Source organism: Sorex araneus, chromosome X (genome assembly GCF_027595985.1).
Source record: "Sorex araneus isolate mSorAra2 chromosome X, mSorAra2.pri, whole genome shotgun sequence".
In the NCBI taxonomy this organism is placed as follows: Eukaryota; Metazoa; Chordata; class Mammalia; order Eulipotyphla; family Soricidae; genus Sorex; species Sorex araneus.
The window spans coordinates 242183164-242209551 of record NC_073313.1 but is presented as its reverse complement, the minus strand read 5'-3'; the positions used below and the strand labels follow the sequence as shown (position 1 = coordinate 242209551).

At 36.2% G+C, this 26388-nt stretch overlaps 1 protein-coding gene across 17 annotated transcripts in view; it reads right to left on the bottom strand.

Moving 5' to 3' along the window:
* MAP2 (microtubule associated protein 2) overlaps positions 1-26388 on the bottom strand; it is a 316282-nt gene that overhangs the window by 27262 nt on the left and 262632 nt on the right. For 6 of the 17 annotated variants that reach the window (XM_055123372.1, XM_055123371.1, XM_055123373.1 and 3 more), the window contains 5 exons: positions 12268-15834; positions 11864-12070; positions 11542-11676; positions 9121-9182; positions 3746-3890 (listed from right to left, as the gene is read on the bottom strand). In XM_055123372.1, the coding sequence (XP_054979347.1) occupies positions 3746-3890; positions 9121-9182; positions 11542-11676; positions 11864-12070; positions 12268-15834 (4116 nt within the window). Of the gene's footprint in view, positions 1-3745; positions 3891-4745; positions 4917-9120; positions 9183-11541; positions 11677-11863; positions 12071-12267; positions 15835-17574; positions 17806-26388 lie in introns of all 17 variants that reach the window. The other 11 variants (XM_055123375.1, XM_055123387.1, XM_055123374.1 and 8 more) reach the window with 7 other exon arrangements.

Genomic DNA, 26388 nt, shown 5'->3' with positions numbered 1-26388 from the left:
TATTTAGTATACTATTTGTTTAATTCTTTCTTAGTTCTCAACATGTTTTTAATTTTAATAATGAACACAAACTTCATATTTCCACACAAATTTTTTCACTTTTTGTTTTTTATTAGAAAAACAAGATTTTTACATGTTACTGCAGAATACGCAGATTTTATAAAATTACTTTACTGGTTTTAAAATCATCAAAGTGAAAAGAATCAGAGCCATCTAATGTAATTAATAATCACTGCAAAAAACTTTTACTAAAAGTGAATACATCTTTGCTTAACTATTTTCACAAAGTTAGTGTCAAAGAGCATTTGAAAGATTCGTAATTTACAGATTACTTGTATCTACCCATGGGTCTAGGTTCAGTCTCCTAAAGAAACAGAGAATGTTTACTTCCTCTTTCGGTACATAATTTTCATGTATCCAGTGAAAGGTGCCTTGTGCCCTTTGCTTTTTTAACCTAAGCCATCGGATTATAATATGCTTTTTTTCATACGTACAAATCAAGTATCTGATCCTCCAACTAACAATATGAAATGGTATATGAAAGGCTAAAGTGATGTTAGTGTGCATTTTGTGATTTTACACAAAAATGGCATCTTAAGACCAACATGAGTTAACAACTACCATCTTGTCCTTTTGCACCTTCCTCTTTCTGTTCAACTTGCTCATGGGCAAAGTTCTGGATATAGGTTTGAGATAGTCACTTTGTCTTGAAAAATCTCTTCAGAAGCCTTGGCCTGAATACTCCCAGAGGGTGAGCTCGCCAAGTTTATTATTATTATTTTTTAATGGCAAGGATTGGATTCAGAATTTATAAAAAAAAAATTAAAACTTCTGGGGCTGAAGCAATAGCCTTACACAAGGCTGACCCAGGTTCACTTCCCAGCATCCCATATAGTCCCCGGAGCACCGCCAGGAGTAATTCCTGAGTGCATATGCCAGGAGTAACCCCTGCGCATCGACGGGTGTGACCCAAAAATCAAAAAACAACAACAACAACAACTACAACAACAACAAAAAAACAAAACTTTTTTAAAAAACTTTATGGAAACTGAACAGAGGTAAGATTCTAAATATACAATCAGTTTTTACAAAAAAAAAATAGTAGAGTTTAATTTTTTATTCCTATGTTCCTAAAGAATGGCTTTAAGCTTCAAACAAAAAAAGATATGGGTTTGTTTACATCTAGAAAATGAGAAAAGGTCACAGTATTTACCATCTTAACCTCATCATTCAAGAAATTATTTCATTATTACTTTTTAGTGAAGTAATATAAAAAATAAATTCACTTAGAGGAAATGCAATGAGAGAAAATGACAGAGACACAGCTTCCAAAGAGTCCACATCTCAGCTAAGAGTACACATCTTAGATTCAGATGTGGGCCAATTTCCAGGGTGGATAATGAGCCATAAAGTACAAGAAATTTCACATTTCAGGTTGAGATGCAGGCCAATATCTATCATGGAAAATAAGTTAGATCCAGTTTGATTGTAATACATTATGTCTGTTTAGTTTTCAAAATTAAAAATCTGTACGTCTTCAAATCCTGAATTGAAAAGGTTATATATGACATTGAAACAATTTAAAAGATATTGAGAAGTTGAGCCTTCCCAGGTGATGTTTAGCTGAGGAATACAGACTTAGGTTGTGGCACAGAGGGACACTATGGCAGGGTCATCCCTGCAGTGATGGACGGTCACCAGTGCTACACCGGGTGAGGCATGTAGTATCACAGATTTAGGGTCTTATATTTGCTGCTCCTTTGAACTATTTATCTTATCAACTCCTCAAGGACAATGTCATTCCTTTTTTTTTTCTGAGTTAAATTAACTTCCTATTTAACATTTTTAAAAACTCTTTTCAAAAATGGCAAAAAGGAGGAACATTTCCCATGTATAGTGAAAGGATGATAGGTGTGTAGGAGTAGAAAAATTGTTTGCATTTCTAACTGCTCTTATGTCTTTTAATTACTGCTTTGTAGAGATCAAATAAATGCTAGTCTTTTGATTATCAGAGCCACAATTATGTTCACTGCCAAAGAATACAATGCAACATGATTATGAATGCATATTCTGGTCAAAGTAGCACTGGTTCAGAACACTAAAAGCAATTTATATACAGATAAAATTTAAAAGACAGAACACAGTGGCTCAAAGATGTGGATATATGGAGAAAATGCTATTTTGCTTCCATAGCAACAGATAACTGCATAGTTGAAGGTGTGCCGAAGAGGAACACTTAGTGCCATTGTCAAGTTCTAATACTCCAGAAGGTAAGCTAATGCCCAATTGCATCTCCAAACAGTTGGAGTTTAAATTTCTCTTTGAAAATTAAGAAATCTTAAACAGCTTCTTTCCTAATGCATTTGACTGTTATTTTTGCTAAGATACAGATGACTTTTAGTGACTTATGAGTGTCCTTGGAACATATTTCAAAGGGTGTTAATAACTTTATGAACTATTGTTCTAACTATAATAAACATGTTCACTAGCAACCCCAATCACGGCTGTTTAAATTTCACTTAAAAACAATCACATTGGAAACAGGTCAATTATTAAACAATTATAAAGTGATGAAATCAACTAAGATGTGAAGGTGGTAGAGATTTCCACCATACTAAAATCATTTATTAATGACAGACCCTATTATCCAAGTGATTTTCAAAGACCAACTGTCTAGTATTATTTCATCTAACTAAATATAGAGAAGATATTAAAAGGATAATTATGATATTGTCAGTGGGCTGAAAACCAAATTCAGCTACTTAAAATCTGTGTAACACTGGACAAGTTAACTTCTCTAAAAGGTCAGTTTTCTCTGTATATTTAATTAGTTTTTTTATTACTAACTGTTAAGAGTACAATTAAGTTGAGTGGTAATGAGTTTTTTCCTCTATATATGCTCAATAAGTGACATATATATCTTGTAATAAACATGTATATGAAAATAATTAATAGCCATGCTTTACTAAATAGACTTGTTAGTAACAGGAAGTATGTATGTGGAAGAAGACTGTAATGTTTTTAGGTTATTGACATAAATTGCCATCACTGTCAACCAGTTTGTTAAGGATAATCAGAGAAATTTAAGTTATTATACAAAATATTCTATATTTACCATCACATTGGAATGAACATCCTTAAGATGAACCGAATCCTAACTTTTTAATGTTGACTTCCCAGCTGGATTTTAGAACTTGAAATAATATTAATTTTTTAAACTCTATTTTCTCTATTAATTACTTCATTTCCTTTTCCTTTTAACTCTATAGTTGAAAGAAAAGAGGTGATATATTCTGAAAAAGTATTTTTAGACTTATTTGATGGATAATAAAGTAGTATGCATTCAATTTTCTCCTTCAATCATACTGATTCAAATAGCAGCTTGAATCAATAGTCTGATTTTTTTTTTTTGATAGCTTTGGGAAAAATATAACGTATGTGTGTGTGTGTGTGTGTGTGTGTGTGTGTGTTTGGTGGCACAGGGCAGGAGGCCACATCCAGTGTTCTGGTTCTCTGTTCAGGAGTGACTTCTGGCATTGCTTAGCAATCATATATGTGGTCCCAGGAACTGGTATCAGGAAGAGCAAAGCAAGCACCTCATCTCATGTACTATCTCTCTGGCTCTATCTAGTGCATGATTGACTTGAAAATTTTAAACTACAGGTACATGATAAACTCACCCAAGTTCCACTTAAGGAACTCTTCAAAATGATTTGAAAAAGAAGCCAAATCAAAATAAACCTACTGGTGGTCCGCCGTGCTGAAGAAATAGAGCTGTTGAGAGAGAAGGAATTCTCCTCTCTGTCTCCTGATACACCTCTGCGAGGAGGAAGAATGGAGGAGGGTCTTGGTAGAGCAGAGCGCTTTTCTGGACTCTTGGTTATTCCATCCTGATTAGTGAAAGCAAAAGGGTTCTTGTGAATCTTTACTTATACAAAATGATTACATTGTCTGGTTATTTTTCTGTCCTGTGCTGAGATATGAACTTCTTCCAATATGTACTGTTGAGTTTCATATATGCATTTCTGTTACAACACTCAGAATTCATATTTGCCTAGAGGTCTCATAAAAATACAGTTCTTCGGAGTTAGTATTAGTAATTGTAAAGTTTGAATTCCAAATACAAGCAAAGTTAGTTTTATTTAAGCAATTTTCAGTGAATTAATAATCTGGCTGAAAATAGAGTAATAAGCTAATTACTATTAAGAAGCTACTGGTGATAAGGCAATAGCATGTATTTATCCCTAACAATGATGACAAATATACACCATGTACTATGACAAGAACTCTTGATTTTATATTTTTATATTTATTTCTGAACTCATTTTTAAATATGTTAGTTTTATAGCTGAGAAAACCGATTTAGTGATTTGTGTAATATTTTTCAGGATTACAAAGCTGGGAGGGATAAAGATGGTACTACATCCTAATGTGTTTAATGCAAAGTACAAATTGGTTATTATACAATATGTAATGTTACTATTAGATTATTCAAATGAAACTTAATGTTATAGGTAATATTACATATATTGCTTATATATAAGATGTTTCTAACATTAACTATGAAGAAGGGTGAAAACATTTCCATTGTTTTAAATGATTAGACTCTGTAACAACGTTTTATTCATGTTTATTTTCTGTAAGGTTTACTTTTCATATATTAAATACACTTTATAATTTTATGCCTTAATTTTCATAGTACACTTATATTCCTTTCTGCACCTTTGGTTGACCTGCTGCCTTACCTTGTTCCCTGATTCTGAATAGGGCAAACGGTCTGTGGAGCCCGCTGAGGTGGGCTGTGTTAAAGAACTGTCAGAAAATGCAGCCCTTTTAGTCGTGCTAGGGCAGGCTGAGTTGCATCTTGGGGACTTTGTGCTACCCTGTAAGGCCGGAATCTTTGACAAGGTAGAATTCTAGCCATGAAAAACAAAACAAAACAAAACAAAACACAAAATAAACCAAACTATGAAGTAAAAGGAAAATTAAAAGAAAAAGTCTAAACATGCAATAAATAAAATGTCTACCTTTAATAAGAACACATGATGAAAGACTATATAATCAATGATAGAGTTACAGCTACACAAGAACAAGATGCTCTATGTCTACCCACAGACCACCTCTTTTAGCTGACATTAGTTTAAGAATACATGTAACATGAGAATACAGAGCAGAACATTCTCTTTGGGGAGTAACAGCCTGTGTGCTTGGGAATTAGTCCTGGTGCAGTGCTAGGGGGCTATGTGGTGCTGGGGATCTAACCCAGAACTCCCACATGCGAAGCCACACTCTGGCCATAGAATAACGTCTTTTTTACGTATATAGGTTTTAAATAAGAGGTCTCTGAATAATATATAGGTTTATAATATTATCATATTGTTACATCACTGTATCACTGTCATCCTGTTGCTCATCAATTTGTTTGAGCGGGCACCAGTAACGTCTCTCATTGAGAGACTTATTGTTACTGTTTTTGGCATATCCAATACACAGGGGTAGCTTGCCAGGCTCTGCTGCACAGGCTCGATACTCTTGGTAGCTTGCCGGGCTCTCTGAGAGGGGCGGAGGAATCGAACTTGGGTTGGCCTCGTGAAAGGTGAACGCCCGACTGCTGTGCTATCGCTCCAGCCCCATACTGTTACATATTATACTATATATTATTACAAATAATAATTGGGATTTTTTGAGGAAAATAAATGTATCCCTTAAGGCACATAAATAATCACTATAAATCATATTTCAAGGGCTGTAGAACAAGGAATAGTATCGCTTAATAGCAAGAAAAGATCATTTTCAGATTGTATTGAGAATGGAGAAACAGGGCAATGGGTAGGGTTCTTGGATGCTGCTAGCCTGGGTTTGACCCTAGCCACTCCACAGGGTCCACCAAGCACCAGCAGAAGTGATCCTGGGGTGCAAAGCCAGGACCCTGAGCTCCTCCTGGCATGGCCCCCAAACCAAAACAAAGAAGTCTTTTTAAAGAACTGGTTACATTAATTTAATGAAAAAAATTAGAATTTAGAGTTTATTTTATAAGTAAGTTTCTTACTGGGGAAAAATGTTATACCACAGAATTTATAGCACTTTTTAATGCATAGAATGCAGTTTGTACGATGTATTATCTATTCTAAAATAAAGGTCAGCACGAAAGATATTGCCCATAAGTTACAAGCTTTAGTAAGATGCTGACCATAACTGGAGAGATTGTTGTAGAGGAATTACATAAATGGCTTTGAAAAATCTTAAAATACAGACAAATACGACAAAGTCATGGAATTCTGTTTTTAAGCAATTAGTATAACTTATATGTTAAGGGAAAAAACAGCTGAAATTGAGATTGTTTTGTTTTAGTTGAGCCATATCCGACAGAACTCAGGGATTATTTCTGGCTCTATGCTCAGGAACTACTCTTAATAGTGTTCAGAGGACCAAATGTGGAGCTGGGGATCAAACCTGGGCTGACAGTATAAAAGTTCCCTACCCACGGTATACTAAGTCTCCAGTCTGTTTTAATATCCATAGCCACTTCAAAAGGAACTTTTTATTTCCCAGACCCAGCATCTTGAGTGGGAAATGGAACTGGGTTGACAAAGTCATTCTTGTCATGGATTGATGCAACCCACAAAATAGAGAATTTCATAAGAGTGATATCTAGGAAAGAAAAATAAATTAATTTTATTGCTTCCATTTATGAAAGACTAGTCCCATGCAAAAACTAAACAAAAGGAAATAAAAATCACCAAGCAATAAGACAGAGTGAAATGAAGAATTATAGGACAGGGTCACAATAAAGATCAATTAAAAAACTAAAAGTGTTATTATGGAGGTACTATGAGATAAATAAAAATTAATCTTCTGGATTTTAGAAAGTGTACAGGAAGAGAATGAGGTTACATGGAAGGAAAAGAAGATGATGTAAAATAAGAAAAAATTAGAATGAATTGGCAGCCTAATCTCTCATTCAAATGATAAGATGAGCATTATTTTCAAGAAAAAAGGAAAAAGCCTATGTTAGAACAAACACAAAATTTCTGCCTTAAGTGTCAGTATCAAGATAATATTTATTTTTTCTTGAAGACCAAGGGACTTTTTTTCTTGAAGACACAAGTCCTTAGGGACTTTTCAAACAATGTGTACTCAAAGTCTTTCACTATAGGCAGAAATCCTCAGACTTCTTCAGTCTGTACCTAAAAACTTGAATCTTTCAAATACTAGAAATAATAATAACGGCAGTTGTTACAGTAATAGCAATAACTGTGAAATGTATGAATCTTATGTTTGGGCATATACTGTTTTACACATTAGAGTATTTAATTTTCACAACTAACACAGTACATAGAATTTTTTACTCTTCTTAAGAAAAACATAACAGAGAAAATAAATGTTCCAGACAGGGACCTAGTCTGTTTCATAGCTCTGCTCATCACCTCCACAACTCAGTAATTCTGTCAGAAACAGAAAGTAAAGAGATACAAGGCATGAAATCACAGTGTGCTTAAAATAAAGCTTAATATTTACCACAGCAACCAAATAACCCTTTTGTTTGGAATATATATATTATTTGGAATATATAGGAAACATTTATATTGTATATAAAAATTATCAACACAATATCCTTTATTTTCAAAATCACATAAAATATTTGGCTCCTTTAGAAATAAATTATTAAAGGATTGATTTTTTAACCAATAAATTAAAAATTACATTCTAAAATTACATTAGTTTTTTGAAGACTAAACAAATTATTATGATTCAGATGTTATATATAACTACTAAGACCAGAAACTGTGGTGAGCTATTAAATATTTTATTCAAAATATTTCTTTAAAAAAGTAATTTCATGAGTGGTCTTTTAGTTCTTACTTCTTTCAATCAGAAAAAAGTAAAAAATACTAATGTTAGCTTGTTTTGTTTTTTAAAGTTTAAAAGCATGGTTAATAATGTCACAAAAGAATAACAATGAAATATTTATATGGAATTAAATATCTATACAACAAAAGTTAAACAACAGATATTTTATTCCCATGAATAAGAAAATATAAAAAATGATAAATGATTAAAATGAACACAAGCATTCATTTTCTGACGGAAAGTCACATCTGGTGGTGCTCAGAGCTTGCTCCTGGCTGGCTTCAGGGAATTATATGTGGTGCCAGGAATCAAACCTGAGTTGGTCACAATCGAGGCAATACCCTTTCCACTATACTCTCACTGTAGGTTAGCACTCTTATCCAGAGCTGGAAGGCATATAAGTGAGTAGACCATATTTCTGGAGGGCATTTTTGGCTTTTTTTTTTCAAAAAAACTTTATCATGGATTCTTTTTGAAACAGCAGCAATTGCACTCCCATCCTAAAGAAATGTATGCAAATTCATTAATAGATTTAGCCAAAAAATATTTCTACAGTGATATTGTTAAAAATGACTAAAGCAATTAAAACTTCAAATGTCAAATACTAAGGAATGAATTAAGTTTAACACTTTCAAATAAAATGCAATGTTAGACAGACATTGAAATGATGCACGAGAATGTCTAATGACACGGAAATCTTTTGAATATGTTATAAAAAATTAGCTTCTTTTTTGTTTTTAAACATACAAATATGTGGAAAAATAGTCCATATCAAAATGCTTAAGTATAATTGTCTTTAAATAATGGAATTATATTTCATTTTCACTTATATTTGCTCATTTACATTGTTTAATTTTCACACATCTTTATTTTATAACAAAACCCATGACATTTATTATGAAATAGTCCAGTGTTGATTATAATGGTTTGCTTTGATCCTCTGAAAAGCAATATATTTAGCTTCCTCATTTTTTTGCCAGATTAAACTGTTGGTTTTGTATATTTCTATATTACTAATAAAGTAGCCCGGAGTAAGGAAATAATAGCCTAAATCCCAGTTCTACTCTGATCATGCATGATCACAAGTCACTCCAGAAACATTTTCATGCCCAATTTGCCATTGAAAACCATTCTGTGTGAGAAGACAATTTAAATAAAAATTTAGAGCAAACAACTACAGTCTTAAGTCTACCTACAGTTATTAATGCATTACTATTAATAGCTATAATAACTTTAAATGAAGGCAAGAAAAGACATCATTTTACTCACAGAAACTTTGTCCTTTGCCTGTTTAAATACACTGGGAGCCTGAGTTGATTCACCACCAGCTGCTGTGAAACAGAAAAACAACAGCAAACTTAGTGGCCAAACATCACATAAATACATTTGAATACTTTTGGGATTTCTAGTTATCTCATTAGACTAATGCAATATTTTTCTCATCTTAAGATTTAGATTTGGTAACTGAAGAAACTTTATAGCATGTAGCTCTCAGTATAGTTTGTGCTATGTGAAGTAACTCAGCATTTACCAAAGCACAGGTAAGAGAAACACATGATTTCCAATTGATTACCAAGGTGTCTTGACATTACTATTACATGATAGATCCGTTAGAATGGAGTCACAGAATAGCAATCTAAATACCGAAAAATATAAGGAAGAGGGGCTGATTAGTTTTTCGAGTTGACATGATATAAGTGAGTGTGCATGAAGATGCTAATACCCTCTTTTGATAGTCATTGACATACCAACTTATTTCTGTATTTTAGTTTTGAGATTATTACAAGCAGCCAACCCCTTTCCTTCTACACCTCTTCACTTCACAACAGAACAACACACTTATTTGATGTGAACAGTATCACATGAGAAAAGACAAAAGAAAAATAACTTGTCAAAGAGAGAAGACATGACAAGAATTTTAAGTTCAGTAATATCAAATATGGTCTACACATGCACTTCCTGTATGAAATTATTACCACATCTGTTACTGTTGTTTTTCTTGCTGCTGTCTTAGACTAATGCTTTCAATTTTTTAATTTCATTAACTTGAGCATTTTTTCTGTTGATGACTTACCTCACATGAATTAAATGTCTCTCATGAATAGAAACAATCCAACTATCTCCATTTAAAAATGGTGCTTGGAAAATGAAAGGTAGGAGGTTGTGTACTTATTTGTTCCTTAATTTGCTATTACAAAAGAGAAAACCTCAGGGAGTGGGGGTGAAATCACTATCCTTATAAGCACCCTGAACAAGTTTCAAAAAGATTTTCTATGCCATATGCAGCTCTATCACAAAAATAAAAACGTTCTACAATATGCTGTATGCTATTTAGAACTGGCTAGTAAGATTATTCACAGATTCTGGAACTGTTTTTTTTTTTAACCTGCAAATTATGTCTACCTGCTATTTCTATATCATAAATTTCTGTGACTTAGTTTGGTTTAAGACAACACACTCATATTTGGTATATGTTTTTTGTTAAATGTATTTTGGATAGATAGGAAAATCCTAATTACTCCAAAAATCTTTAATTTCCTTTAACAAGTGAATTAAAAACAATTACTATCAATATAAGTACTGAACAGCAATAACATATAGACACTTCACCAGTCTTCTAAAATTTCTTCTGACAATCCACAGTCCTTATACAATCTTTCACATTCAGGTAAAATATATAACTTTTATGTCAAAACTAAAAGATCTGCATGACTAAGCACTTATCTAAAAATATAAACATTTTGAACAAAAAATATTCAGGTTTAATAAAAATTATTTGAGTATGATGTGATATAAAATTTAGAGACATATTCATTTCCTAATACTTAGAGAAATTCTTTACCCTCCAACCTTTATCATTTACATTTTCTTTATAATTTTAAATTATATTTCTTTCATTTTCAAATCCTACGACAGATATTAGTTCTTAAAGGAAAGCACACAGAATGATTCATATATGAAGAAAACAAATACAAGGTACTTTTTTTTCATGGCTATCATAAGACCACCAACTAACTTGATTTTATTCTATAGATTATTGTAGCAGTTTGTAGCCAATGCATTAAAAAAAAGATGAAATAGGAAAAAGATACAACTCAGTAGAATGAAAGAATTGTTATGAATTTTGGTGTGAGGAACAAAATGGGATGAGGTTACATTCCCCCTCCCTTTCATTCAAAGTAATTTTGCAACCACAATTTTAGCCCAGATTTGCTTTTTATTTTTAAACTCAAAAGCACTGTATATTCTCGGTGCATTTCAGTAAATTCAACATCAGTAACAGATTTGGCAGTAACAATATAGAAAATAAGACAAGTACGTATGATTTTTTAAGCATGAGGAAGATAAATAAGCAAAATAATGAAAATGCATACCACGGTTATATTCATCGCCATCGTCTAACCAAACACACTGAATGAAAATAGGAATCCCCAGAATGTGACACTAGAGAATAATGCCAAGATACAATCACTGTTAAATCTGAGTATGACAAAGAAACAGATGGTCATGACCTCTTCTGTAGGAAGGGGGGGGGGGAGAAAAAGAATAATGATACATGACAATAGTGAAATTGTTTATGACTGTTGAATTTTGGGGAAGAAAAACAAAATGAAGAAGCTGCTATATAAATGAGATTAAAAAAAATACATGTCTATGTTTGCCAGCCACATTGCAGAATTGAACAGTCACCTGTCGTTTTCCGCTTAACACAGGAGAGATGAGTTGGTCTAGTATATTTGATAGCAGGTTTTAAAATGAATTTCCTGGAGGGAGAGTGGGCCTGAACTTCTGTTTTTTTAGCAAGTTCAGCCTTCTTATAAACTGCTATGAATAAGAAAACACAAAAAAAGCATACCATCAGGAAAAGAATCGAACACTTGGAGCAAAACCGAACGAAATTTTACAAATAATTAGTTACTACTGTTAGGTAAGCTTCTTTTATACAAAGAGTAATAACGAATTACTGCAAACACATTTATTTTTTCAAAAAAGAAGTGATTGTTAAATGAACCTTTTTTCCTTCTCACTTCATCTCTGGAGACTGTGCTAGGTTCCTTTTTAGCTATTTTTCTTTCAGGAGTGGAAATTCTGCCTCTCCCGGTTTTAAAAGGCTTTTCTTTTCTATGTTTCTCCAGAGATGGTCTCCGAGCTTCCTTTTCAGCTTTCTCCTCTTTAGGAATAGTGTCTAACTGTTCTGTCATGATGCTTCTATCATCATCTGTGAATCAAAGCAAACCATGACAACAACAACGAAAACATTAGTAACCAATGTACAAAGCCCCTCAGAGATTTCATAAAAGGCCAAAAAAAAAAATAAGGGGATAGGTTAACATCTTTAAAAATGAAAAAAAAAAAATCCAAGAGGCTACTGGACTTTATTTGGGAGAAAAAAAAAGTTAAAAAAAAAATGCACACCTTGCGTGTCCACCCAGAGACTGTCAGCATCCAGGATGGAGTCGTCTATGGTGGTCTCGTCTTTGTAATCATCATAGGTGTCCGTCCTATAGTCAAGCTCGCCTCTCACTGGGGACGCTGGCGCCTCTGGGGAGCCATCTCTGGGTTCTGCCTGGGCTTCTGCTGCCTCTTCAGCATGAGGGGACGGTCTCCTGTCCATTTCCGGATGCTCGAGGGCTGCGAAACGCACACTGTGAGCGCCCGACTCCCCTTCGTCGGTTGTGGTTTGAACGACGGTGATGAAATCATCTTCGATGGTCACAACGGACTCAATCACTCCCTTGTGTTCCCCTGGGCAGGTCTCCACAAATTCCTCCCTGACACCTGGGACGCCCAGGTCAGCGATCTGAAGGGTGTCGGAGCGGAAGAGCAGCTTATCATACTCTCCCCGGGCTTCTATTTCTTCCTCCTCCCCTGGGGCCTCGACTGCTTGAGCTGTGATGGCTTCCGTCACCTCTGACGGTGTAATTGATATATCTGGGGTCTCTCTGCTTTCTTCTTTGGGCAGCTCAATGAATTCCATCTGGACATCAGCTTTCTCCTCTGGAGCTGCAGATGCGCAAGGTATTTCCACAGACAACTTGATGGCAATCTCATCCTGAATCAGAGAAGATTCTGGGGATGTTTCCTTCTTTCCCTCGTCTGCTTTCAAGGACTCCATGGTGAGGCTTTCATGCTCACCACTGGACTCGTAGGACTCTTCTTTGTCTACAGCCTCTTGATGCACTAAGTCTGGCTTGGCCACCTTCTCCTTGACTTCTGTCTCACTAACTTTAGTGCCTTCTTTCAGAGGGCCAGGCTCGAGACCCAAGAACACCTCCGCTCCACGGGACACTGTAGGTGAGGAGACAAAGTCCTCTGCAGCCCTTCCGGCATCTATGTTTAGCCCTGAGGCCATCTGTCCAAAGTCACTGATTTTAATATCTAGTGGTCCCTGGTCAGCTTTCTTGGTGGCAAAATCTGGTTCAGCTGTGCCGGATGTTTCTACTTCAGCTACCTCTGGCACTGAACTAAGACCTTTTTCTGCCTTCTCAGCCAGCGGTGGTGGTGCATCCTTTGATCCTGCCAGTTCTTTGGCTGAGGCTTCCTCAGAGGTTGCTCCGAGACCAAATGGTTCCACTTTATCACTGGCTCCTTCTGTTTCCTTGGCATGTTCTTTTGCATCAGCTTGTTCTTCGCTCTTTTCGACTACGGTATCCAGCTTATCACTAACCTTCCTCTCCTGATCCAACTCCCTACCCAGTCCTGATTTATCACCAGAGACCTGTGGGGCTGTTTCCTTCTCAGCGCTCGACTCATCTTTAACTCTTCCAGCAGCTGCCAGTTTCACCTCGATCAACGAAAGGTCTGCAGCCAAATCTCTGCGCGCTTTATCATCAGTGCCTTCGTAAAAGGAACCGCCCTCCCCTGATAAATTCTCACTGTCCTGAACAGGGGATGGGAGTGGTACTGTGTATTTATTGAACACACAGTAGCCCATATCTTCAGGTTGACTGTCTGTTTTTACCATGCCATGGTTTTCATCGGTGACAGGGGGCAAGCCAGTACGACCCTCCTCAATCAGAGTCTCTGATGGGACTGATTTCCTTCTGGCAACCTCAGCATCTGCACTCACGGATGCTAACCTGGACCTTGTTCCTGCCAGATCTAGCATTTCAGGCAGGTCAGGGGCCATGACAGTACCGTTTTTGTAAAAATCTTTGGCTAGGAACGGTGACTCGCACGGTGCCTCCGCTTGAGTATTTTCCTCTCTGGCAGCTTTCTCTTTCTCTACCTGTTCTTCCTCCTCTTTGCTTTCTATTGGGAAGCAAGGCGCTTTCTCCAGTGCTGGTGTTGTGGCGGGGAGGTAATCATCCCCTTCATCCATACTCCCACTTGTGTTCGTTAGAATGTCAGAAGCAAGAGGAGAAAGATCATGCCCCCGGCCAAAATTAAACCCAAGGGCTATGGAGTCCAGGCAGGACATGGGCAAATTGATGGACATGCTTCTCTGTTCTATCGCAGACCGACCACCAAGCCCTAAACTCCTGCTTAGTGTCAAATCATCTTTATTCTTACTGTGGAGATCCCTTTTCTCCCCATATACTTTTGGATCAATAGTGAACATTCTTTCTTGAGGAGAACTGGGTTCTTCAGGTAATTCGGAAGGATAACTCTGTGCAAGAGTGCTATAACCAGAGTCTTGAGCTGGGACACTGGGCTGGGACTCTTTTCCTGCCTGAAATTTCCTGTCACCCTCTTTATACATAGGAGACAGAGTATCAAGAGACTCTTCTTCGGCACTCTCTCTTGTATCACTCAGTTCATAGTAATCACTGGCTGACTGGAGGCTCTTTGTGACTTCTTCTTTCAAAGCAGATGTCTCAAAGTACTTCGACATCCCCGACTTGTCTTCATAAAGTGGCATCTGAAGCTCAGCTGATGCTGCAGCCTCAATTCCTTCAACGTTATTATCTTGCTCAGCAATATTTTCTTCAAAGAGGTCCTGGATTGCGCTCTTTTCACTCAGTTTGACTGGTTCTATCATGCCTTTGTCCAGGCTTCCAGGGAATGAATCCTGGGTTTTCTGTTCTCCTGAAAAAGCATGCTCTACGAAGCTCTGAACTGGCCCCGTTTTTTCATCTGCCCTTTCTTCAGGCCTGGTTTCTTTGTCAGAAATGGTTTCTTCCTGGTTGAACTGAGGCTCCTTCTGCCTATGTTCGAGTTCCTGATCACTGAGAGTGGTGGTTTCATTTGTACAAACACTCTCTTGCACGAGGGCCTCCTTCTCTTCTAATTCTTTCTCTGCAGCTGGAATGTGATCCTCTTTGGACGGGGTCATGGCCTGAGAGACTGGTGCTTCTGCCATTCTGTCAGGTTCCTCCTCATGAGGAGCTTCCGTTGTTGCACTATCTTTGGCAGCTGGTAGGCCACTGGTTTCGTCCTGAAACTTTTTGTCTTCTAGCTGTAACAGGGCAGAGGCAAAGGGTGATGATCCTGCAACTATTTCATTCTTTATGACCCCTAAAGGAAGAGTGAAGCTTCCACCCTGAAAGGGACTTGGCATGGGAGAATCAAATTGTTTCCCTTCCCATTTGGGGATATTCTCAAGTACATCTTTTTCCTTCATGGGTGTCAGGGGACCGGGAGATACTGGAGCAGCTAGACCCCATTCATCCTTTTTCGCTTCCGTTGGCATTTCAATGAACCAGTCCTTTTGTTCTTTTGGAGTCAGAGGCTCAGCAGAGAGACCAATACCAGGTACCACTGGGCTTGGTTCTGTCTTCCCTTTCACGTCTTCAAGACTGACATCCAAAGCGTGCCCAAAGGGAGGGGGGAGTGTTTTCTCTTCTTCTGTGTCTTGTGTGTCCATTGTATCAGGGGAAATGTTAGTTGTCTCAGGCTGAGAAACTAAGGCAGCATTTTTAAGGTCTTCACCAGGCTTCTTCTCTTTCTCAGACTCCTGTTCCTTCTTGCCTAAGGGCTCAGCTGCAGAGGGAGTCAATTCCTGTGTATCAAGGAACTCCATCTTCGAGGCTGTAAGTAAACCTAAAGTAATTGGGTTGATTTTAAATAAATAATAGGCAAGTGCTTTCAGGCAGTTAGCATCAAATTTTGAATGACAAATGAATGGAGGGTGGGAGGAAAGAAGAAAAATGATGGAACATGCAAGCATGCTCTCCATTGAAAAATCAGATGAAAATATCAGGACTTATCTGTATTTGTGCTACTACTAAAATGAACTACTGTGAGTTAATGTGTACAGCAATTGTAATGAGTATATTTTAAATATGCTATTGTTGGTTTTGTTCTCTCCTAAACAGTCTGTGAGAGAAATTTTCATGTTACTTATATTGATAACAATTTTAAATTCAAAAATATCAAATAAGGAAGTATTGTGAGGCTAGCAAAGTATATGTATAAGTTCATATATATATACATATTTATGTATATAGGACAAAATTTAGAAAATAATTCCACTGAACTTTCTCTTTGCTCTCTACTTTAAAAGTGAATTGTCAGACTATGAACAGAAGACTAAGCACCTAAGAGTCATTGTTAGTAGCTCAGTTAACAAATGTTAGAATCAATTTTGATGGCACTGAAAAATTTCAGGCACAAAATTCTCAAAGTCATCTCAGACTGAGAAATATTAATACATTTGCTATTGACTTTCTATGATGCAACCTAGGAAATGACAAGTCATTTTTTATATTATTCAAAATCTTAGCCACTAGAATTTACTTAGACTAGATGTAATAAAATCTAAAGTTAAACTATTGCTACTCATATTAACATTCATGTGAACAACAAAAGTTTAAAAAGCGTCTGTTATTAAAGTGTCTTTTCTTCCTTCATTATTACTCCTCTACCAGAACATGAGTACCTGGGAAACTATTAACAAATTTATGCTTTAGAGATTTCCAAAGAAATTAAAGAATTTTACAAAAATTTCTGTTCCACCAATTCAAAGACTTCAGAGTCCTGCTTGTTGTTCAATATCAGTTGTATTTTACTGTGGTCATTAGGGTAAAATGTAATTTTCTGGGAAAAAGATTCATAGAAATAGAAAAATTCAATCCTCTCCCAAAGAGCAAATGTATGGATCATTATTATCTTAAATACTTGTGTGTCCTGTTGTAACTACAGAAAAGAAATACTTTGTGAACTTCTAATAAGAGTTATATGAATGAAAACTCCAGAGATAGAAGGGTGATGATACGGGTTGGTTGCCATGGGGAAGAAATGATATGAGAAGCAAAAGCGGAAGCTTTTAAGGAAACCAAATCAGTCTTCACTGAAGCTTACACAGTAAAGCACATCACAGTTGCAAACAAAAACAATTCAACCATTGAGGCGTCTGCGTGCCAAAGTCCAACTCCACAATTTAAAAGAAAAGCATATAAATTACTGTCTCCAAAAGAAAAAAGAAAATATATAAATATATACACATGTATTAGCAATGTGACTGGCAAACATTTGAGATGGGGTTGGGGGAAGGCGGGTGACAGAAAAAAAAAGCGCACAAAGCATCAACAGCCTTGCTGCAAAGCGTATTGTATCATGGCAAAATAAATCAAGGTATAAATCAAATCAGCTGCAGCAGCCGAACACCAAGCTGCCACACGGCACCTGCGCAAGCCACACTCTGCTCACTAACACTTAAACAGTGGTCTTGGGGTCATGAGAAGACGGAGCGATGGAACAGCATTGGGTAGCCATAAGGTTGGTAAGCTGCCGGAGAAATCATTTGCAACCACGTACATGCAAGCCCTTAGAAAAACACACCTTCCCTGGCAGAGGAAGGGGTTTTTACTTCTGGAGACACGTCCGCGACCTCTTTTACACTTTTCTCCTGCAGGGCCCCTGCTGAACCACACTCTTCGGGAACTACTGGGGCCACGTGGCCCTCACTGAGGCCTCTGGGGTGGTCTGAGGCCTTAGCAGCCCCCCACTCTTTCCCAGGAAGAGTAGTATCAAGTCTCTCTTTCTCAGCCATTGGACCCTCTAGCATTTCTTCTTCTTAGGGATGAAAAAGATGTTGACATCATGACCACAGAACAACATACTTAACGACAGAAATACAGTTCAAGAAACACTTTCAGCTCCATTATCATCACCTCGGGAGGACCTCTGATGCCATTTGGATGAACAAATTAAGTTTCTAGAGCAACATACATTTATATACGGCTTAGAAAATTGTTATGTACAGTCTGCTAATAATGATGCCTTTGAAAGTCTCGTTGAGAGATTATTTATTTCAAAATGTGAGAGCTGAAAGGGTTTTATGGCTCTGTTACCCTCAGTGGAAATGGCAGTCAGTTGCACACATGTGGAAAGCTTGCTGGGAATAAGAGCTGGGCTGCTGGATAACAGATGGTTGGGAAAAGATCGATGCATTGATGTACTGAAAAAAAACCTTTACATTTGTTAGACATGTGCTGTTTTATCCAATGCAGGAAGCCCCTACATAAGAATTGCTGAGAACTTTATTTAAAACTGGCAAATGTTGCAGAAGAAATTTGGAAGACAGAAAAAAGCCTGGCCTCAAGAATAATATCCAATAGACTATTTTGACAGCATTATTATGAAGTCTATCACAACTATTTGTTTTTAGTATTATTAATACCATAGCCTATTTAACACACTTATTTTTTCTTCATTCATCATGTCTTTTTCTTTAGAGGGGGGTTGGGCCACATCTGGCAGAGATCAGGAGTCCATCTGGGGTGCTGGATCAAAATCCGGTTCAGCTTTGTGTAAGACAAGTATCTTACCTGCTGTACAATCAGCCCCAGAATTGTATGTTCAGTGGAGAAACATAAGAATTGTAAACTGTCACTGTCACTGTCATCCTGTTGCTCATTGATTTGCTCGAGCGGGCACCAGTAACATCTCCATTGTGAGATATGTTGTTATTGTTTTTTGCATATTGAATACACCATAGGTAGCTTGCCGGGCTCTCTGAGAGGGATGGAGAAGCCAAACTCAGGTCGACTATGTGCAAGGCAAATGCTCTAACACTGTGCTATCACTCCAGCCCAAGAATTGCAAACTATTACGAAAAATATTTTGAAAAATATGGTTTAAGTTAGATTTAAATTTATTTAGAAAATTGGCCTATGGACATCCTATTGTTTATGTACTAATTAAAGATATGATATGACTAATATAGTTCATATAGATCTTTCATTGTCACTGAATAAGAAAATGTACATATTAGCCATAAAGTCTTATTTTTGAAATTTAAAACAAAACCACCAAATATAGATGATTGAGTGACAACAAAACTACAAAAATATCTTCCCAAAGTATGTACAGCTTGTAGAAAAATGTTAACAATTAAAATATGAAGACCAAACTTATGAAGGTGATGAATTTTTGAGTTCATTTGTTTCAAATTTGTACTTCAAATGTCAGTTTATAAAATAAACACATTTTACTGTTTAAGAAATTAAAGGGAAATACATAAGCTAAAATTTCCATGAAACAATTAAACATTGTCTAAATTGCCCTGTGAGAAAAACTACTAGATGAAAAGAAAATAAAATTTTTTAATTAAAAAATTATTAAAACACTTTAAAAAATATTAAAACACTTGATGTGCAGCAGAGCTACAGTTATATTTGCACATTTAGTACTGACTTTTATTTTTATTAATTTATATATAATTTAATTATCTAACAAAAGTCTAACTTATTAGCAATTTTTATTATTTAATACAATCAAATATTTTTTGATGACAGCTAAGAAAATTTTAATCTAACTGCTTTACTAATTTCACATTATTGGATAAAATTTAGTCAACTTAACTCTACATGTCCAAATCCACATGTTTTTGCTTTCCATTTTCTTATTTTGCAGTAATTATATTGATCGTACCATATACTCTTTTCTCATTATAAATTACATCTTTTGTTTAATTTTTTTCCAATTTGAAAATAAACTCTTCAGCTTGCAAATTGTTTTTCTGCTCAAAAATGTTTTCTTTCCAAAGCTACTGAGTTATGGGACTGGAGAGCTAGGGCACTGGCCTTGCACACTATCGACTGGGGCTTGATCCCTGACATCCCATCATCCTCTAAGCACCGCAGGAGTAAATCCTGAGTGCAGAACCAGGACTAACTCCTGAGTATTGCCAGGTGTGGTCCCCAAACAAAAACAAAACAAAACAAGACAAAAATCAAGTTAGCAGGCTAAATTAAGATTACCTGTAATCTACTGCCCGCTTATTTTTATCACTACCCACATATTGGGGTCCCTCACATTATGAAGCTGGAATAAGAAAACCTTTGAATGATTTCTTTTTTTACTGATTCCCATCTTTTTTGGTTTGAGCTAACATTTAGTCACCTAGGGAAGACTCTTTGTAGATGATTAAGTGATCTGGAGAAATAAATTCAACTTTATAACATTTACTCTGCCCTACAGAGTTCTTCAGTCTTGTTCTTCTAAAGAGCTATCTCATCAACACAACACTAAAGAGGCTAAATCCATCTCATTCTGCTCCTCAAAGTATGTATCCAAAAAGCAGGAAGACGATTCAGTGTCATCTCCTTTGCTGTGAGTAACTCATCAACTGATGTACTCACAGGGAGCAGAAAGGAGTCACACTTTAATTGAGCTTTACCTCTTCCTTTCCCCTATGCCTGCTTACCTTCTCCCTGGGTACTGCTTTCTTAGAAGTAATGATGATAATGTAAAAGGAAGTCATCCACATATTGCAAGAAAGTTTTTTTTTTTTTTAAAAAACAAATTGTTGAGGCTCTTGGGTAGATACATGTAAGGTATTATATAGGGACTTCACTTTCATATGGAAAAAACAGGCTTCTTTCCCACCCACCCACATGTGAAGACGCAGTTGGTATGATGCATGTGGTCAAAGCTGCAGGGAGGAGGAACCAAAGGGGACCATGCTTGGTTCACCTTTCTCCTGGCCTAAGTGGGCTTCTGCACTCTGCGCTGGGACACTGGGGAGCACACTAGAGGTGGTCCATTCTGAGCTGAACAAAGGATGCTCATAGTATTCGTCATCGGAATTGGAAGGGTCATCATCAGGCACAGACACAGAGATGGAGGGGGCTAGGAGTCTACGCCTCTCCCCGCTGCTGGTGGGTTCATGGCTGGGGAACATGTGTAGAGGACCCACTTGATCCTCAGCCCCTTCATCTATGAACAGACACACAGGAAGAAAATGCAGGGAAAACTGGACAAGACATACACAAGATCAGACAGATGAAGACATACACTTTGCAGAAAGGTACAAAGGGTCACAGAAACAGCACAGCGTGATGGAGGGAAACTGGCAAGACCAAGCTGATGCCGGATGGGAGACAGTGAATGGATCAGGAGTCTGAATTCAACTATTCTTTAAACAATCCTGACATTGATCTAGCTGAATCAATGCACTGACAACCCCACTGCATGAGAGAAATTATCTATACATTCCCCTCAAGTAAGTCAGAATAACCATGGAAACACTGGAAGAGAAACAAAGCATCACAGGACCAATACGTTACTTGGAAGAAATTATTTCAAGTATATTAATATTTCACATGCTTATATCAATATGTTTATAAGTTAAAAACATTATTAAGATCTGATGCCTGTATGATTATGGAGGAAAAGCACTTAGATTAAAGCACAATAGTAATTATCTAGGATGCACAGATAAAATGAAAATGACTTGATTTCATTTTCAACATAGTCTAGAAAGTAATTTTTAATTTCAGCTTTCTTAAGAAAAATCTAGAAAATGTTGCTTTTATTTCCTGCCTTGTTGAGAAAATCATACTCTTTCTTTGGATGCTATGCCTTTTTAGCACTTTTTAATACAAGTTAATATTTACACTGCTATGATAAAATATGGTTTTAGAAGGTATCCAGTTATGTGAAATTGTTTCTTATATTTGTTTCTCTTCTATATTTTTTTGTAGTGTTGTTTCAGGAACATCAAGACATCATTCTATACAGTTTTATTGGCATACTGACTCTTGGCTACTTTTATATTCAACTTTCTTCTCCAATTCTTCATTGAATTAATAAAAGACACGGGTCTCATTTCTGTCCTTGCTTGGAAACATGTAATTTATATTCTTTGGTACACAGTTTCCTAAGTTATTTATATTTTTATATATTTTGAGAATGGTGGAAATTAACAACATTTTGCTTCTGAGGTGATACAGGTAAATTTACTACTCCTACTTGGCAACTTGATAACATTGTTCATCACTATTGATGCTATACAGGGAAATATAGAAATATAGAGAATTATATAAAATATGTAACTGTCAATTATAAGTCTGCAGTATCTATGTCATTTGTATTTCCATCAAAATTAAGCAGGAAGAATAAAATTTACCTGCAATTTGAAGATACAATATACTTTAAGGTAATAGCTTATTTTCAGTAATTACAGGCAAGTTAAAATAAGCCTGAAATTATGATACCAAAATAAAATTCTATGTAGTTTTGAGTACATTTCTAATGAATTGTTTTATAGGAGTTGTTTCCGGATAAGTGCTCAAAATTTTCCTAGTGATGATGCTTATTATATCATGGGATAGCAGAAAACTAAAATAACATTTGATTGTATTCTTAGTTCAAGTTAGCACGATTTCTCAGTTGAGCAGATCTGGACTACAACACTGAATCATAAGACCTTGACTTGTTAGAGGATCTAGTCATTCATATTTCCTCCAAAGTCAGTAATTCCCTGACTTTTAATTCCCATGGTATATCATTTACTTCTAAAAGTTTTAATATATTCAACAGATTTCATGGACAGTCAATCAATGATGAAAATGCCTCTCTGCTTATTCAGATTTTCTGGGGAGTGAGGAAGACTGCCACATAAAACTAAAAAATAAAAAACAAACAAACAAAAAAAGCCTGAAGCTGAGAGCTGGTATTTTAAAGGCATAACTCCTTGAATGTTTTAACTTTCTGAAGATTTCCAGTTTCCTCTTTCTTGTTGCTGTTGCTCTTTTTTGAAAGTGCCAAAATATGAAAACAGCCCACAGTCTGGCTTCACATCTATAACATTTCAAAGAAACAGCATTTTCTATTCTGAAAACTTTGACTCTAATCAGAGAACAACAAAAACAAAAGAAACTATAATGATCCCAGCAGAAAAGTATATTCTCTGAATGTTGTATTTATCTGGCCTTAAGCCAGGCAACTTCAAAAAGAATGTCTGGCAAAGACTAGCCCTCTTGGTACAAGGAAGTATATGTACTCTGCTTCTGTTTAGAACTATGAGCTCAAAGTCTGTCTACATTAGAAATCTCAGTGATGTGTGGAGTAAGTGATGCTTAGAGGACCAAGGCCAGCTAAGTCAAAACAGTACATTTGGTTCCAATGGTTAAAGAGAAAAGATAATAGAGCTTTCTTTGTTACAAAACTGCATATAATGGCTACTTTTGATTCATATCCAAATGGAAATGGGATATATAATAATTATAAATACGTCATAAATAAATTATGCCATTATTGATTTTTACAAAGAATAACAATTCAGTAATTAATAACAACAAAAAATATTCTTTCCGGAAGGTCATTCTACTTTCACGGTCTGGAGAGATAGTACAGAAATTAAGGCACTTACCTTGCATGCTGCCAACCCCTTTTATGATCCCTAGCACTATACAGTCCCCTTAGCACTGCCCACAGCATATCCCAAGCACAAAGTCAGGGGTAGCCCTCCAGCACTGCTGGGTGTGCCACCAAATAGTAACAGACAAAAAGAGCACTTTAATAATCCCATAGGAAGAACCTAGATAAGAAAAAGTTTTCAGAATGTAGTTGGGGGTGTGGTTGCAGAGACACAGATTTGGGCTTGAACCTAGATATGCCACTCACTAGCCATAATATGCCAGGCAAGATGTGGAAGAAAATATTATCTATCAATTTGGGTTGCTGGGAAGATTATATCAGAGAAGGAGCCAAGTATAGTGCTAGACTTCAGACAGGCTGGCACCTTTGTCAGTCAAGAATACTCAGACAAGGAATCATATGTCTCTTCTCTTTTCCTTCATTTAACACATCAAAGTTAGAATGAGAGGTTTATGATAAAGTGGACTCATTCCATAGCGGTTAATTTTGCTGTCGAAAGTCAAAACTGAATATCTCCTTTTACCAATGTATGTAATGCTTGGGGGGAACTCTGCTTTTGCCATAATATAATTCATTCCACTGAAAAAAAGTAAATATTTTAAAGGACAAAGTAGTTGCACAAATCTACACTTTGCAGTGATTTTTTATATAATGATCATCATCAAAATGGGGCTGACCTGGTTTTAAAAGCATCTGATAATATACATTAGGTGAAGGAAAGGTTTGCTATATCAGCACCAGCTTTGATATTAAAGTGACCTTTGGCTCAAGGGACCAGGAGAGATAAAGAAAGTCACAGAGGCTATCATGAGCTCATTGCTTTTTGCCTATTCTGAAATAATAGCTCCTGTCCCACAAAACCTCTGACTGAAGGCAGCTGGACTATCCATGATTCTCTCCATCCTTCCCAAACCCTTTGCATTCTGCAAGCTTTGGATTTTATTGCCCAGAAAAAAATAAGGAGAGAATACTGCTCTTTCAGATTAGCACTTATAATGTAGCTACATCATCAACACAGGATATCACAACCATAAGATTCTGGAGCAAATTTAAGAGGACAGAAAGATTCCTGTTTTGGCTTTAGGACCAATTCTATAATTTATCATGAGCTGTCTAAGTTATATGAATCCGGTTCAAATGACAACTATAATGGTTAGGCCAAAAGGGGAAATGAAGAGATTGACTTAAAGACATAATCATCCAGTGTGATGCATTCCTTTAATGCACTGCACATTTTCATATTTTCATATATGCAACGCAGTAAAGGAATTCTGTTTGGACCTTTTCAAACCAATTGGTTTAAAAAATTTAAAAGTTGAACCCTATCTTGTGGTTTTTGCTTGCTTCGTTTTGGGGGCACACCCTGCTATGCTCAAGGGTTACTCCTGGATCCACACTCAGGAATCACTCCTGGCAGTGCTTGGGGGACCATTTGAGAGGCCAAGGATTGAACCTGGGTTGGCTGCATGCCAAGGGAAGCAACCTACATGCTCTTAATCCTGAACCCTACCTTTTGACTTCTCACTATTTTACCATAAAATAATTTGTTTTCTAAAAAGAAAAATTAGTATGCTTACTTTGAGTGATTTAAAGAGGGGTTAGTTATTCAAAATCACATTTATCTCAAACATTTAAAGTGGACTAATAGCTGGTTTTTGAAACAAACAAGATAGAATTTGTAAAGTACAGACTCTTCCTTTTCTCTTCCGTTGGTTTTGGAGAACACACAGCTGCATTCAGGGCTGACTCCCTGTTCTGCACTCAGGGATCACTCCTCACAAGGTTTGGGGACCATCTGCAGTGCTGGGGGTGAATCTGAGTCTGTGGCATGTAAGGCAAGAGCCTTATTCCCTACACTATCTCTCTAGCCTCAGCTGTTTTCATATCACTAAGAAATCAAGTTATTAGGCCCTACATAGTTTAAAGGTTTTTAAAAGGGAGGTATAGTTGGCATGGAAGACTTCCAGCTACATTCAGAGTGAAATCTAAACCCCTGGACTTTCTAGACCACTGTTTCATCCCACACTCAATTCATTCTTCAGTTCTTTTCTCATTACCTACTAAACACAAGACTTCCTCAGTTCCTAAAACATTTCATGCTGTTACCCACCTGAGTGCCCATGATCCTCCCGGTCCCTCTGCTTAAATGTTCCTTTTCCTCCATCTTTGTTTGGCCAAAATAACATTATGCTTCAGAGCTTAGCTCCTGAACTCTCCCATGATCAACCAATTAGATTTCTCTTATTCTATATTACAAATTCTCCCATCTTTCCCTTCTTTCTGTGCTAATACAAATGGCAATTATTTTCAAGTTTATTTACTGAATTTTTATTCTCCACCAGACTGTCCCTTCCTTACAATCAAGGATCATATCTGTTATCCTTCATAATCATATCCAGAGTTTGAAAAAGTGGAAACAGTGTAGCTGTATCATAAAACTTAGTGCTAAGAAAATGTATAAAAAAGAAGACCAAAGGAATCTTTCAAGTCTATAAATTAAAAGGTCAAATTACATTTACAGAAAATTAAGTAATAGCAGCTATTATAATACTGATTATATACACTGAATATGGTCCCATCATTTTCTTGTATTCCTAATATAATTTAGTTTGTTTAATAATTATTTCAGGTAGTAAATTGGTAAATGAGCTCAACTTAAGAAAGTTGAGAAAGAAAGAAGCCTCGCATTAAAAATCTTACAAATCTGCAACTAAAATAAACTTATTGACAGTCTATAATTTGAAAATGTAGAGAAATCTGCATTTAGGAAATTTAAGATTATTTAAATTTAATTCCATACTATATAAAAGAGAGCAAAGTCTTCTACAAAGTTTTTCAATAAAGTAAAAATAATGCCTAAAAGAGACAACAAAAGAATAATAAAAGAAACAAAGAGGAATTGTACTGGATTTCTGATTTCCGTTTATGAAAACTAAGTTATCGTGAAAAAGTATGGCCAAAGGGCTCTTCTGCCTTCTCCTGCGACTC